This window comes from Meriones unguiculatus, chromosome 4 (assembly GCF_030254825.1).
Source record: "Meriones unguiculatus strain TT.TT164.6M chromosome 4, Bangor_MerUng_6.1, whole genome shotgun sequence".
In the NCBI taxonomy this organism is placed as follows: domain Eukaryota; kingdom Metazoa; phylum Chordata; class Mammalia; order Rodentia; family Muridae; genus Meriones; species Meriones unguiculatus.
In genome coordinates this window covers 108,815,934-108,831,253 of record NC_083352.1, presented here as the reverse complement: position 1 = coordinate 108,831,253, position 15,320 = coordinate 108,815,934, and the positions used below count along the sequence as shown (strand labels likewise).

The following is a 15,320-nucleotide window of genomic DNA, read 5'->3' as shown; positions in this document are numbered from 1 at the left end:
TCCCCACCAATCCCTCTCCACCAATCCCTCCCCACCAACCCCTCCCCACAATCCCTCCCCACCAATCCCTCCCCACCAACCCCTCCCCACAATCCCTCCCCACCAATCCCTCCCCACCAATCCCTCCCCACCAACCCCTCCCCACAATCCCTCCCCACCAATCCATCACCAAGCGGCTCAGGGACAGCGACTTGGTGATGTGCACCATTCAGTTGTTTTCACATTGTCCAGCGACACAGTCCTTTCTTGTCACTTCTCTCCAAGGGCAGTGTTTAAAAACTGGTCCTTTCATAGAATTGGATATTCTTTCAAAGGGCTGAGGGAGGGATAAGAAGCCAGGCTCTGTGCTGTTCTCCACAAAACATGACACCAGTGCCATTTCATTATTGTTACTAAATAAATAAGCTTTCTAAAAATACCTCCAGATAGTGCCAGGCCATCGAAACGTATTTGCAGTAATGTAACAAATAATTAGAAATGACTGCTATTTCCCAAGGGTTTCTTTTATATTAAAATTTTATTATATTAAATATAATCTTATATTAAGAAAATCAAATCACGGGGGTGCCCACACTAATCTTTCTCCTTCCTCCAGCTCTCACATTACATGCAAAAGAGGTCAGATGTCACCAATCACCAGTCAACACTTGATTTTCTTTCTTGGGAACTTTTCTTGAGGGCAGAAAAGGCTACAGACGCTTCCTCCAGGCTCAGCCCTGGCAATCCTTCCCACCTTCCAGCTCCAGAGTCCATTTTTATGGACTACCGTCTCATGAAACCCCATGCTTTTTTCTGATGTCATGTGGGGACATATTTTGGTAACGATGCAGTTATGACAGGGAGCAGAAATTCAATCCGGAAACAGTGAAGCAGCGCATATGAATTAAATTATCTTTGAGTGATTGCTTATTATCTTTTTTGTAAGTTGAGTCACATCAGCTACAATGAGTTTTGGTCTCCAGGATATGATGCTTAATATCATTTGGTCTTATTGAGGGAATGTGCCTGCATTATGTTTGAAACTACCCAGTCTGAAGGAATATGTACAGGAAGTTCCTTTCTTTAAAAGAAAAAAATTTAAATGGGCTTTGCAGATCACCATCATTATCACCACTGTCAGCCTTGTCACCCCATCATAAGCAACATCACCATCACTACCACCGTCGTCATCGTGACCACCATCTTCTCGATCACCATCATTATGACTACCACTATCACTTTTACTGTCACCATCCTCACTACAATTGTTATCACCATCACCACTATCGCCATCACCACAACCACCACCACCATCAACATCGTCACCATCACCAGCACCATAGTCATCATTGTCATCAACCCCATCCCCATCATCATCACCTCCATCCCTATCATCATCATCATCATCATCATCATCATCATCATCATCCCCATCATCACCTCCACTTCTTTCCCTATGCTTAGTTTTTCCTAGGCAAGGGCAAACATGCATCCTCTCATCAAATTCTCATGCAGCTCTGCAGGGCAGGAACTTAATGCCGCTGACAGCTATGGTCTGCTGCTCTTCCTTCTTGATACAACATACACACCTGTTTCCTTTCCTGTTACTTACTTCTTCTGTTTCCAGGGAAAACTGTTTGCTTTTGTGTCTCTTGGTCTATCCTTTTGTGTCTATCAGCAACTAACTGCAGTAGGCCTTGACTGAGGGATACTTAGGCAACTTCCAGTTTTTTTACTGATCACAAAGCATGTACTGATAAACATCCTACACAAATCCGTGTCTTGGGCAATATTTTCTCTCTCTCGATCTTTAAAGAGCTATAATGGCTTCCTCAGTGCTCAAGCACTGATGGTATCAAGTTAGAAAGCAGTAACTTGCTGGGTGTGGTGACTTACACCTTTAATCCCAGCACTCAGGAGGCAGAGGCAGGTGGGTCTTTGTGAGTTGGAGCCCAGCTAGGGCTACACAGAAAAACCCTATCTCAACATCCCCCCACTCCATGCCCAAAAAGAAAATAGTGCCTGTACCCTGGTATGAGAAGCTGTATTGTGTATACTTGAGACCAGTGCTCAGACAGGACAGTGTGCAAGAACAGCTTCCCCTCAACAACCCATCTCGTACATGGGGTCCTAGCTGCTTTTCTCTGGCATGTCTTTCCTGTGTGGTAGGTCCCCTGCTGTGGCAGAGCAGGCCTCTGATCTTCTCAAGACCTTGGATGCTTGTGTTGGCCCCTTTGCTCCCTCAGTGCCTAGAACAGTGGACAGCTGAGCGAAGGCACCTTGGTGGAGCAGACAGATTGCTTTTGTTTTCTGACACTGGCGACAGGTCCAACTCAACCAGCTGGGCTTGGCCTGGGTCTCAGCGGGGCTTGTCTAGCTCTAGCCATCACTCTCTTTTCCTGGTTGCCTCGCTCTCATTGGCCTCTGTTCACCATCACATCCTTTCTTTGTTCTTCCAAGAAGGTCTCTGCTTCCTTTTCTCCCTCCATGAAAAGATGCCTTCCTTAAGCACTGATTTCTTGCATACCTACTAGACTCAGGATAAAACAACTAACATAATTGCCACACATCCTCAGCTCAGCTCTATTGATGGCATATTTAATAGAAGTGCAGATGACTACATTATTTTGGCCTGGCGTGGGTGACCCACTTAACCCCAGAATGGGTGGTAAGGTCACGTGCCAAGGGCTAGAGGGGTTGAGCTGAGGGGCAGTGTGGCCCCCAAAGGGTAGTTGGGTTTGCCAATAGGATGAAGCATGGAGCTGAAAAGCAGGCAAAGCCAGAGACCGCCCACTACCGAAAGTGGATCCTTAGCGTGCGGACAGCTGGTTCTGTGGTTCGGACACTCCTGCCCTCATGTGTCCCACTCTCCCCTCCGGCAGGTCTCTGTGAGGCTCTGCCTGGCTGACTCACCTCTCTCTCTCCTCTCTGATTCCAGCTCCAGATGAAGATGAGTGAGCGGGCCGCCTCGCTGAGCACCGTGGTGCCCCTGCCCCGCAGCGCCTACTGGCAGCACATCACAAGGCAGCATAGCACAGGGCAGCTGTACCATCTGCAAGGTAAGCAGAGCACACTGCCTGCCTGCATGGGGGCCTGAGCCCGGCTGCTCACACCAGGGGCTGGTTAAGCTGCCGTGTGCCACTGTGACACCTCCCAAGTTGATACTCGATGGAGTATCTCCATCGAGGCCTCATGACCCTGGATACTTCACCTTTCTGGATTCCGGGTCCTCAAAGGTTTGCTTCTATCAATGGCATTCTCAGGGAATTTGTTTAAAATGTAGATTCTTGGGCCTTTAGCCACAGCAGTCCTGGGTCTTGATGTACCACGAAGTAACCCAGCAACTCGTCTTTTTAAGGGACACCTGTGTGAAGTTTGGCCGAAGGCTAGCATCCTGGTTCTAGAAACAGTCCTCTGGGCTCAAGATTAATGGGTCAGCATTACTAGGGAACTGCTAGATATGCAAATTTTTGAAACTTTCTCCGGGCATTCTAAAATAGAAGGGGGCAGGGCTCCTCCAGCCTTCAGTGCTTGCACAAGACCCCAGGAGCTTTTTCTGAACACTCTTGGGAGGAACCACTGTTGTGGGGCATCCTTGATGCAGGATTTGGATGGCGAGCACAGCACCTACACTGGAAAAGAGTTTGCCCAAGACTGAACTCGCTGAACTATGATTGTAGCATCCCAGCTCCATTTCTGTTGCTGTAACAAATACCCTGAGCATGAGCAACACAGGGGAGAGTTTATGGAAGCTTACAGATCCAGGCAGTAGTTCAAGGCAGGAAGTCCAGCAGCAGGTCACATAACACCCACATCCCAAAAGCAGAGAGAAGACTCAGTGGAACCCAGGGATGTGGCTCAGTTGGTAGACTGAGGCATGGTCTCAAGCTGCCTGCCTGCTGACTCAGCAAGCTTGCTTCACTTTTATACAGTCCAGGACACAAAGTAAGAAACAGTGTCACCCACAGTGGGCTGGGTCAGTTAACAGTTAGGACAATTCCCTGCAGACATGCCCACAAGCCAACCTAGACAGATAATTCTTCAACTGAGAGTCTCTTTTTGGGTGATTCTAAATAGTGACAGGCTAACATTTTAAGCTAAGCACCACATGTAGGGATGGATGGATGGATAGATGGATGGATGGATGGATGGATGGATGGATGGATGAACAGATGGATGGATGAACGGATGGATGGGTGATGGTTAGATGGATGGATGGATGGATGGTTGGTTGGTTGGTTGGATGGATGGATGGATGGCTGGCTGGCTGGCTGGATGGATGGATAGTCACAGAAAAAGGTATCCTTTGTCATCATTATCAGCTCTGTGCTCTAGCCACATCAGCTGCCCTTCAGCCCTTCTTGCTGGCATCCCTCCCTCCCCTAGCACGTGGGTTTTTTTTTTCTGGACTATAGTACTGTTCCCACAATTCTACCTTGTTCCTCCTCACTTTCCAGGTCTCTCCTGAGTGTCCCTGGATCTCCAGGGACTATTTTACTGTTGCTGGTACACAAACCTGGTTAGTGGCATGCCTGAGATGGAGGAGCCAATCTCCTCAATTGGAACCAGATCACAGTTTGAATTTCATTGTTTTGTCACATGACCACTTTGATAGACACAGCTACCCTTCTGGGAAGCAATAATATCCAGGAGGGCAGGCGTGTCACAGCTGGTTCTCTCCTGTTGCCTTCTGTGTCTTGCACAGGGTCACTATCATTTAATGAAAGGTGGGATGTGAGAAAGCCCCAAGTCTTCTTTCTTCCTGAGATAGGGTCTCATGTAGTCCAGGCTGGACCTTGAGTTTCTCCTGCTTTTGTCTCCGTATTCTGGTTGCTGGGACTGTGGCGCTGTGTCTGGGGGACGGAACCGAGGGCTTTGTGCATGCTAGGCAAGCAGTCAACCAACCGAACCACCTCCCCAGCCCCACTGAGCCGTCGTGACCCCATGTCCTCCAAGCTGCGTTCATCAGCAGTGACTGTGTGTGTGTAGATGTTGGGGAAAAAAATGGATCTTGAATGTCTGGATCAAGAACCAAGGGAAGGGCAAACTCTGCTCAAATTACCTATGTCAATGGAGTTCAAGCTGAGGTTTTCTGATATCTCTAAGTGATTTATCTGAAAATCACACAGACCTCTAAAGGAGCATTTAGCAAACCAGTTTGAAAAAAAAAAAATCTCACTGTCCCACTGTCCCAAATTTAGGCTTAGAATGCCACCTACTGGTAAACCTGGAAATAGAGTTTTATTATAACATCTGGCTCTGACTCTGACTTAGGATGCTTTCATGAAGCTGTACTCAATTCATGGTCTCTGTTCCTCCCGTGATTCCAGTTTTCATTTAGAAAACCTCTTCTATGGTGAGAATTAGAAACCAACATGCAAAGGCCCTTTATCATAAAATCTGGGGGAAACCCATGAAAAATAAAGTCAACAAAATTTTGTGGGCCCACATAGCCAGAGGACTCAGCAATGCAGCAGATGACATGATTAAAAGGAAGATGTCGCGATGTAGGCAATGGAAAAACAAAAACAAGAACCCTCACAGTGTAAAAACTGGCAGAGAGCTCACTGTTGCACCCTGCAAAGATAGTTCTGTGGTCAGGCCAGTTCAGCTGGAAAAGTGCATCTCAGGCAGGAAATTAAAGCATGGTGTGTGTGTGTGTGTGTGGTGTGTGTGTGTGTGTGTGCATGTGTGTGTGTGTATGTATGTGTGTGTATGTATGTCTGCCATTAGGTAGTGTTTTCATCCTCCTGGAGAAGACTGCCACAGCTGGAGCTGGCAAGAGCAGTCCATCCTCATTCTCATCCTCTCTGTTGCAAAGATTTATGGACTAGAGACATGGTGATCATGGGACTCATGCATGGAGCAATAGGCAAGACACCCATGTTCTGAGTCCCTGGCAGTTTCATCAGATGGTCCTTCGCTCTGAGAGGAGACCCTAGCCCCAGCATGAGTCAAAGGACCACATGCTAAGATGAGGATGTTGTCATAGGCTTGAGACCAGCCCTTGCAGGTTCATATGCATTCTTGGGAGGATAGACCCTCGGAGCCAGTGGCTAGGCTGGGGCGTTTGTGTTGTTTTCTGAATACTTGTGTTAACCCTCCTACAGGCGTTGCTTGCACAGCAGTTAAGAGAGATGCTACAGGCTAGGCCCCGAGGCTTGGGGAAAGATGACAAGCCAGACTTCCAATTCATGTCTGCAGGACCATGGGTGACATGAAGTGGGTGGGTGGGCGGGGGGACAGCACAGAACTGGTAGGACCTTTGTCAAGGTCACATGCAGTAAGAGCTACATCTGAGAGTTGACTGAAGCCACCTCTAGTCAGCCATGCTGTGGTGGGCCAGAGCATACCTGGGCCCAGGTGTGTGGACTCCAGGCTGGTACTAGCTTTCCATCATCCAACATGGACAGCAAGTGGACATGGACAGTAAGCAAACAGAGGACATAAAAATCTCTCCAGTCTATTTCCTGTCTGTAAGCCAAACCCAGCTTTTAGGCCTTGCTGAAGGATTTGGTTCAGCAACTGGATTTTACTTAGCCCTGTGTGGTTGGCGTCAGTCAGTTTTCATGGAAGCTTCCAGAGTTTAAGGAGCTGCTGACAAGAGCCTCACACTTGACTCAAGATGTGGGTTTTTCCTGAATATCCTGTCTAGGCTGTCTGCTCCCTGCAGGAAATTATTATCAAACTATAATGAAGACATATATATACTATATACTGGCTAATTCTAGCACCACCCATAGACAGTATGTTTCTATGTTGCAGTGTGGGCATCAGAAAGAGACTAGAACACTTGTTCAAATTTCCTGGGTGTTGAGAAGTAATTCCTGGACACCTGGGAATGTTTAACATCATTACCACTGTGAGCCAGAGATTTGCTCTGAGTTCAGATTTGAGGCTTGTAAGTGTCCAAGCCTTTGTTTCTCACATGAGTGTGTGTGTGTGTGTGTTTGTGTGTGTGTGTGTGTGTGTGTGTGTGTGTGTGAGAGAGAGAGAGAGAGAGAGAGAGAGAGGGAGAAAGAGATGCAATGATGACATGGGTGTGTGTGTGTGTGTTAGTGCATGTATATGTGCCTGTGTGTGACATGCATTGATGGCATGCATGTGAAGAAGTCAGAGGACAACTCTTGGGATTTGTTCCCTCCTTCCACCGTATGGATGCTGAGGACTGACCTCAGATTCCCAGGCTTAGAGGCAGGAACCCACAGAGCCATTTCACTGGCCCCAAGGCCTTGGTTCTCTTTGCATCTGGTTTAGTTTGGGGCCGGGATAACTCTGCATACTTACAGCTCACAAAGCCCATTGCAATTCCCTTAATCCCCAGCAGGACTGGGTGGGAAAATGAAGCAAAATTTTCCCTTTCATCTTGGAGAAGTGGGTGATGAGCTCTGTCTGTCATTGCCTGTCTTTCCACTCAGGTACAGGATCAGAGAGGATGGAGGCTGAGGCCTAAGTGCTCAGTCAGTGCTGTTTTGACACTGGAAAGCAAAGTTAGACGAAGGCCTTGGGGCCACACAGCCTCACGGGCACCAAGAACCCATCACTCAGCAGTTAAGCACAACGTAGGTTTGAAAGTGTGGGTGGAACATCTAGGCTTCCTTAGCCCCCCATCCCTGTCTGCCTTGTGATCCCGCTCTGTGTACCCACTGAGAACTGGCTTAGCCATGTAAAATTCCTGCTTGTGCCACTCCAAGCCAGCAGGTGGCAGTAAAGCATTTTGGCTTTATAAAATCAAGGAACTACGGCTGTCAAGCTGGAGAAACTGGTTTCTCCCAGCCCCTTTCTACCCCATCCCTGTGTTTCTCAATACAGTTTCACAGGAATGCCCTCACTCACCCGTTGCGTGTCCACTGTGGCTGCTACTGCGCTGTTGTGTCTGGTTAGATTTATTCTCTGGCCCTGTATGGAGGAACCATGCCAATCCCTGTGTCAACTCCCATGGTGGGGTGCGGGGGAAGGTGATTCCTGACTCTTCACTTGGTTAGAAATAGAGAAAGCTGAACAATATCTTTTATTTAACAATGACATGAGGAAAGAAAGCATGATTCTGAGTCAGGTTTGCAAAGAGTGTCTATACCAAAAGTCAGTCTCGTTTTGTGTTTTTCTCCCATTTCCTGTGAGTACTATGGCTGGGGGAGGTACTACAGATGAAAATTCTAAAAGTTTCACAGCTGCTAACAGATCGACCAGGGCTGGATGCAAAGGCCAGATGCAAATGACACGTTAATTATGCACACCCTAGTAGTGATGCATATTTGCATATCTCTGTGAGTGACCTTAGGAATACAGTCTCCCGGTCATGAACATGCTCCCTCTTTCTGGTCAACTAAATCAATTGTATTAGGAGCCAGTTTGATCATGGGTTTTCCCGAGAGAGAGATAACGGTTTGTTCTTTCTAATTCTCTTTTGGAAAAGATGTCACCAGCCCTCTGAAGCTTCATCGAACAGAGACTTTTCCCACCTACCGGTCTGAGCACTGACAGCAACTGCCAAGAGCCTAGCACATTTGTGCTGTGTCAGCCACAGACCCACATGCCGGAGGACACAGAGGGACAGCCAGGGAGAGTGCAGAATGAAGAAGAGCAGCTTGGCGCCCTGCTAATGCGTGTGGCCATGGGAAACGCTTCGATACAACATATGTATATATATATTTTTTCCCTTTTTTCTTTTCTTTTTTTTTTTTTAAGATACAGCCCCTAGCCTCATGGAAGCACGTGGGATAATATTGGCCCACCCCGTTTTTACAGCTGGACAGGAGGAGTCAGTGTCGTGACTACAGACTGATTTTCTACTGCTGGCAAGCCCTCGGTGCGCTTCTCTGTCTGTCCTTTCGTGGATTTGTGTGATTTTCCTTGTGTTTCAGTTGTATGACGGTCGGTATGGACAATAAAACGCCTCTTCATTACTTGTTATTTCTTTACACACTGTTCCTCGGTGACTAGTGCTGCGGTTCTGGTTCACTTATGAACTCACATTTGGTTGTATTCCCAATGAGTTACAGCAACGTTTTCACCCGCCCTTCTTAGCGAAGACCCCTCTCAAAGGACCCTTCAATATCACTTACAAGGCAACAGCCATTCATACCCCTCATCCTTCAAAAGCCTCTGTTTTTAGTAGACGACTCATATAAGGTGTTTTAAAATGAGCAACCATTAACACCCAGAGGGCCCTTGGGTTCTGGTGACAGTTTTCTCTATGTCCTTAATGTCACTGGGGGGTGGATACACTGGAAACAAGAGTTCTGCACTGTTTCTGGTGAAAGTCCAGCTAAATTTGACCTTCAGGTTTTTATAATGGAATTGGGCTTGAACACCACGTGGGACTGTATGTTGTACAGTGTCCATTGTATATCTTTTAATTTTTATTTTATTTTATTTATTTATTTTTCCAGACAGGGTTTCTCTGTATAGCCTTGTCTGATCAGCTGGCCTCAGACTCACAGTGCTCTGCCTCCCAAGTGCTGGGATTACAGGCATATGCCACTGTGCCCGACTCCATTGTATATCTTGAATCCAAATTGACGTTGATGGCCTGTGTGTTCCTTTGCTGAGTCTGGAGCTACAATGCCGGGCCCTAGAGCTGAGCCTGTCACACAGCTGTCACTGCTGATCGATTCGTGTCAGGTGGACAGATGAAAACAGAAGTGCAGATTCAAACCCTTGGAATGGGATTCTTTCTATACGGGAGAATTTGCCTTGAATGCTTACTTCTGCACACCAGGTCCCTCTGTAATTGTTATTTTCATGGAAACAAAAATCTAACTAGAGTTTCAGGGAGAAAATATTGTAGAGGCCCTCACAAGGGCCTTCAAAACCCTATTGTTGTTTGAGCTTTTCTAGAAGGGCTCAATAGCCACCAATTATAACCCTACATTTCTGGCTTTGCTAAAAACCCAAGTCTGCTGAGCTAAACCCACAGCTTGTGAGAGAGCTGAGATCCCAAGGACACTAGTGGTCAGGACTTTTCTCAGGGGTGAGAGATTTCAGGAGAGAGAACTGAATTCAGCTAACAACTAATGAATGGCTTAGGTCCACATAAGGGGCTTGTTGCTCTTGGTGCTCATAGCGTGCCCAGAATACATCTGCACTTTCTGGGTTCTCTGCAGCTCCCCCCTCCCAGTTCTTTGCTCTTCCTTCTCCCAGATGTATTAATTTTCATCTCTTGAAAATGTGGTTTGCCATGTACATTTTAGTGCCTCTCTCACGGCTCATTTTCTTTCTGGCTATACCTGGCTTCTCTTTTCTCTTCCTTTGCTTTTCAGACGGTTTCATAAGTGATTCTCCCAGATTCCCTCGGCCTTGGCAGACAATGAGGAGATTAAGTTGAGGAGCAGATAAAGGAAAGGGAATGAAAGAAATAATTATAATTTTAATGAAGTCGAAATTGCCAAAGCAAGTCTCAAGCTAATGATGTGCAGAGAAGTGTTACTGAATGTAGTTAGCTGCTAGCGAGGTCTCTTTGGAGATCTTGAGGGAAAGAACCGTTGATAAGAAAGCGACTTCGGTTAGCCACACTGGCCCCGACTCCCACTGTAAATATTTTAGTTACTCTGTGTCATTTCCTTTCTCCGGCAGCTCTGTGAAGTAAGGTTAGCTAGCATTCCTACTTTTCCGACAGGCAGTGTCAAGCAGTGCTTGTAAACAACCACTACAACCCATGAACATGTGCCCACCAGATGGGAGGGTCAGAAGAGGACTCAGGCCACCCAATTCCCATGCCTGGACACTAAGCTCCCAAGACAGCCTGCGGGCAGAGACATCTTCCTAATCTCCCAGAAAGGATTAGAATGTAGGTATCTGGAGTTTGTGCATTAGGTGTTCTGCGTTGCCTTCCTGCTTGAAAGCAGGCATAGACGGACAGGTAAGGCTGTTCTAATAAAGCTTTATTCATAAGCACAAAGGGGCAGGCTACTTATCTATGTTGTAGCCGCCAACCTCTGCACCCTCTCTGGATAACAAGGGCCCCATTTTCAGCCCATGCCACAAGACACTTAGCACTCTGCTACTAGCCCTTCGGCCATTGGAATGTTGATTTGAAGTCAGTTTTGGTCTTGTAAATTTTTTCTCCCCAGGGTGAATGGACACGTGCAGATGGGGGCAGTGGGCAACACTACTCAGACATAATTAAAACTCTCAACTAAACGAGGGGATACTTCACTGACTCAGTTGGTGTTTCAGTTGTATTTGAGGGGGAACTAAAGGGTGAGCTGTGTGTTTTCCTTTGCAGGCTCGGCCCATGGTTGCAAAGATTTTTTTTTTTTTTAATCCGCTTGAAAGCAGGAACACACAGAAATATCCAAGTACCACAGGGAATGACTTTCATTTCTGGAGTTCGTCTGTTAATTTAGACTCGCCCAGGGGTGTGCCAGGTTACACGTCACTAAACACAGTGTGCCTAAATCCAGAAGCCTAAATCACGGGCTCAAAGTGTTCAAGCCAATTGCTTAGGAAACAGGAAGAAAAATAGACACTTGTATGGAGGGATATTCTGCTGGGAAACAATATTTTACTTTTGAGAGAGGAGACACTGTGTGTGTGTGTGTGTGTGAAAGGGAGAGAGAGATGATGATGATGATGATGATTCATAGACCCACATGTTTGGGCCAGAACATGGTATCTGCTGTCTTCTTCCACCACTATGGCTTTGCTGCCTTGAGACACAGTTTGCCACTACCAGAATCTCATGGAACCCAGTTTGTCTGACCCCCAGGCTTGGGTGCAGGCACACATAGCCACACCTTGCTTTTTATATGTGTGGTAGGGATTCAAACTCAGGGCTTCCTGTTTGCAGAGACCATGCACTTCTACTCACTGGATCATTGCCCCAGCCCCAAGGTTCCAATTCCTCTATTGCTAAAATACAAACATGCCTGTGTAGACTTTCACTAAGTCATCGGAATTACTTTTCCCTTTCCTTTGAGGTGGTGGGTTCTGTACTCTGAATTTGGGGTGGAGGTATGACATCGTACACTGACTCATTGCAATGCAAGCTCCTTGAACGCATAGACTCTGATTTGGCCCAGCTGGCACAGGACTGCTGGTGACCACTTAGCTGAATCTGTGAGAAAGCACCCTGTTATCATTCACACTGTCACTGACTGTTGGTAAGACATTCCTTCTCATGGGTGGTGGTGGAGCCCAGACACTTTGAATAGCCACCTCCAGATAATCTCAATGCACTTGGTTAATGATATCAAATCCCATGCTAAAAAAGCCGGAGAGGTCTGAGATGGAGAGGGCCCATCAGCTTCAGATTAAACAGCACTGGAGGCAACTGGCAAGACTTTGTCGTTCAAGCTGCTCGTGGGGGATCAGCTGAGGACTCAAGGGGGAGCCCTGAGAATTCCAGCACCCAGGTGCGGAGATATCTGTACAGGCAGAGAAGGTGTGTTGTGACTGCAGCTCTTCAAGTGTCGCCTCCGTGGCATTTCCAGTACCTCTGCTGTGTTTGCTTTGTTGCTATAACAACTAACAAGGAGACTCGGTTTGACTTTCTTTGTTGCTCCGAGATGCCTTGAGAGCAAAGCCGCCTGCACTGCTCTTTTCTGACGGAGAAGGCCCAGGAGAAGCTCTGACAGAAAGCACAGCCCAGCTGGGCAAGGCAGGACTGGGAAGGAGGTGAGAATCCAGCTGCTGCTAATGAAGGCCTTGAGCCACCCATCAACCATCCAAATCTGCTTCCCCTCCTCTCCCCCACCCCTCCCGAACACAGCGGCAGAGCTTTCTTTGTCTTTGGCTCTTGGTGGTGCTGCCTTCCTTCCTTTCCCAAAGCAGATGTGGCTCATATCCACAAATACTACAGGCGGGTATTTTTGATCCACATTTTGCTAAGCCTTCCCTGCTCCTACTTGCAGGTGTATACTGTTTTTATATTTGCATGCTCACATTGGAAACCCTAAAGGGCTGAGGACTTTGTTTCATTCATCATCTGGTTGGTTAGTTAGTTATTTTCTCGGTACTTACTCTTTAGTCCGGGCAAGAGCATGAATGGAACATGATGGAGGTTGTGAGCTCCAAGCTCAAATGCCAGGAGCATAAGAGGGTCAAAAGAAGACTGGATCTTGGAAGAGATTTCCAGGGGCCAAGGAGAGTTAAGACATACTGTATTACCAGCACACAGGTGGCTTGGCAAATAACCTCTAGCAGATACCCATCGGCATATATGGGCAGTCTACAGACAGGTTCAATCACACATCCAGACCATCACTGAGGGTGCACCATAGGTAGTTGTACAGGCATAACACACCCACACGCGTGCACACACAGAGGCTGATCCCCTGACCTTAAAGTCATATTTGTATAGAATCACACAAATCTGCATTCTGCCAAAATAGCTACCTAACAGATTTCATCACAGTTTACTTGGGGGGAGGGGGGGTTTCCTGGACGGTCAGTCCCAGACACTGGGTGCCAGTCATGTTTTGTCTGAACTCAGACCTGACACCCATATCAGCCCCATGTTGTCTAAACATAAACTTGTCCCTCTGGCCTTGTGTACTCAACAGAGGTCTCTATAGGGAAGATCTGCAAACTCTGGTAATAGGCCGGCCAGCACTCCACTTTTCTAAATAAAGTTTTATTGACACAGAGTCATGCTTGTTGATTTAGACACTGTGCATGGAAAGTTGCAGAAGAATTTCTCTGTACTCTAGATGGGTTCCCCACAGTCTTACTTTAATGATAAGGTGTTCAAGAGCCAGCGGGTCACCCAGGTTTTAGACTGCTGCAAAACATCATTGGTATTATTTAAGAAATTAAAGTCTGCTCAGGAGTCAAATGGTCAGCCTCTTCTTGAGCAGGCCTGTGCTGCTCACTGCAGAGGCCCTAGTTCTTTCCTGTGCCTGGAAAATTCTTGTCTTGGCCTATTCCTTCAAAAGTGGTTAGTGGTCTGTTAAGAAGATGCTCCCGACCGACATGGCTTGATGATGTGTGAGGGTACAATACTGGCATGCATACCTTGGTGGTAACCAACACCTCTCCAATCCTGCTTAAGACCCATTCCACAGGAAGAAAACCATTCCTGGTTCCAGAAACCTAGGGCTGGCGAAGTCATGGATCTTGAAGGGGATTCTACAGCCATTGCTCTTCTATAACAGCATCATCTAAATTTTTGATCTTATACCCAACAGATAAGTATACTCCCTACCTCTCATTATAGAAACTTTTCTTTGCAACAGAAAACTACAACCAATCAAAATGCAGAATTGTGGAGCTCGGTCACAATGTGTGTATCTACAAAACACTCCTGCACCTTAAGACTCAGGGCACATTGCTGGAGAGGGAGGCATAAAGATGCTAAGAGGCAGAGTATCGTATCGGGAAGTTTGCTGTGAGACTGTGTCTCCTGGTAATGTCAGAACCACACTATAAAGTTTCACCAACATCATTGACTAAACATGAGCTGAACAAAGACCACAATAGGCATGCCAAAGTAAACAGGGCAAGTCCACCAGGCCCCATCCTAGGCAAAGAACCACGGGTAACTAAGAAATACCAAGAATAGGAGAGATAGTCTTCCCTGGGAAAGAGCAAAACAATTGGTTATTCAATACCAAATGGTCATCCCTCAAAGCATACATATAAGTAACACACAGACTGAACAGGTTGTATTTATGTATTTAGGAATGTATATGTGTAAATGTATGTAACAACAATCAATGAAAAAAGATGCCGCCAATTTGAAAGAGAGCAAGGAGAAGTATGTGGTAGGGTTTGGAGGGAGAAATGATGTAACTGCATTATCTCAAAAATAAAAGAAATTAAAAAGAATATAACCTAACTGATTTAACTGGCAAGGAACCGGACGTCAGATCAAACACAGAGGTGGCTAATGAAAGGCAATAGCAGACTACAGGTAGCTCAGGACACGGATGCTTCTGCATCTACAATGCTCCACAATCCCTCGGCTTCAATCAGCCTGGAGAATCTCCAACTCCGCATTTCCAGGCAACTGCAGAGCCCAAGTTTACCTTAAGCCCAGTCTGTGCTGGGTCTCAGGATTCCTGAACCTGGTGTAGACTGTCTCCTTAAAGGTAAAGCAGGTTTTTGGTTGTGAGCCTAGTCTTTAATGGCTGAGTCACGGCTCCAGGTCTGCTCTTCCAAAGGATCCACATGGCCGCTCACAACTGTCTGTAACCCCAATTCCAAGGGATCTGACACCATCACACTAAAGTACATAAAGCAGAATTAACCAGCAACAAAAAAGATAAAGCATGGAGCAAAGGGGCTGCATTTATTTCATTTTCTCAATCATTTCCTTGCTCTTGCGTGAGCTTCCCACCTGCAACTCATGTTCAGTCTTTAACCCTTTCTGACCAACCAGTTATTCATTAACCTCAGCT

At 46.7% G+C, this 15,320-nt stretch overlaps 1 protein-coding gene across 1 annotated transcript in view; it reads left to right on the top strand.

Annotated features, from left to right (window-relative positions):
• Positions 1–8,900, top strand: part of Dok5 (docking protein 5) — a 142,161-nt gene extending 133,261 nt beyond the window's left edge. The window contains exons 7-8 of the mRNA XM_021631241.2: positions 2,918–3,038; positions 8,396–8,900. Of these exons, the coding sequence (XP_021486916.1) occupies positions 2,918–3,038; positions 8,396–8,460 (186 nt within the window). The 3' untranslated portion in view covers positions 8,461–8,900. The remainder of the gene's footprint in view (positions 1–2,917; positions 3,039–8,395) is intronic.
• Positions 8,901–15,320: the final 6,420 nt, after the last annotated feature.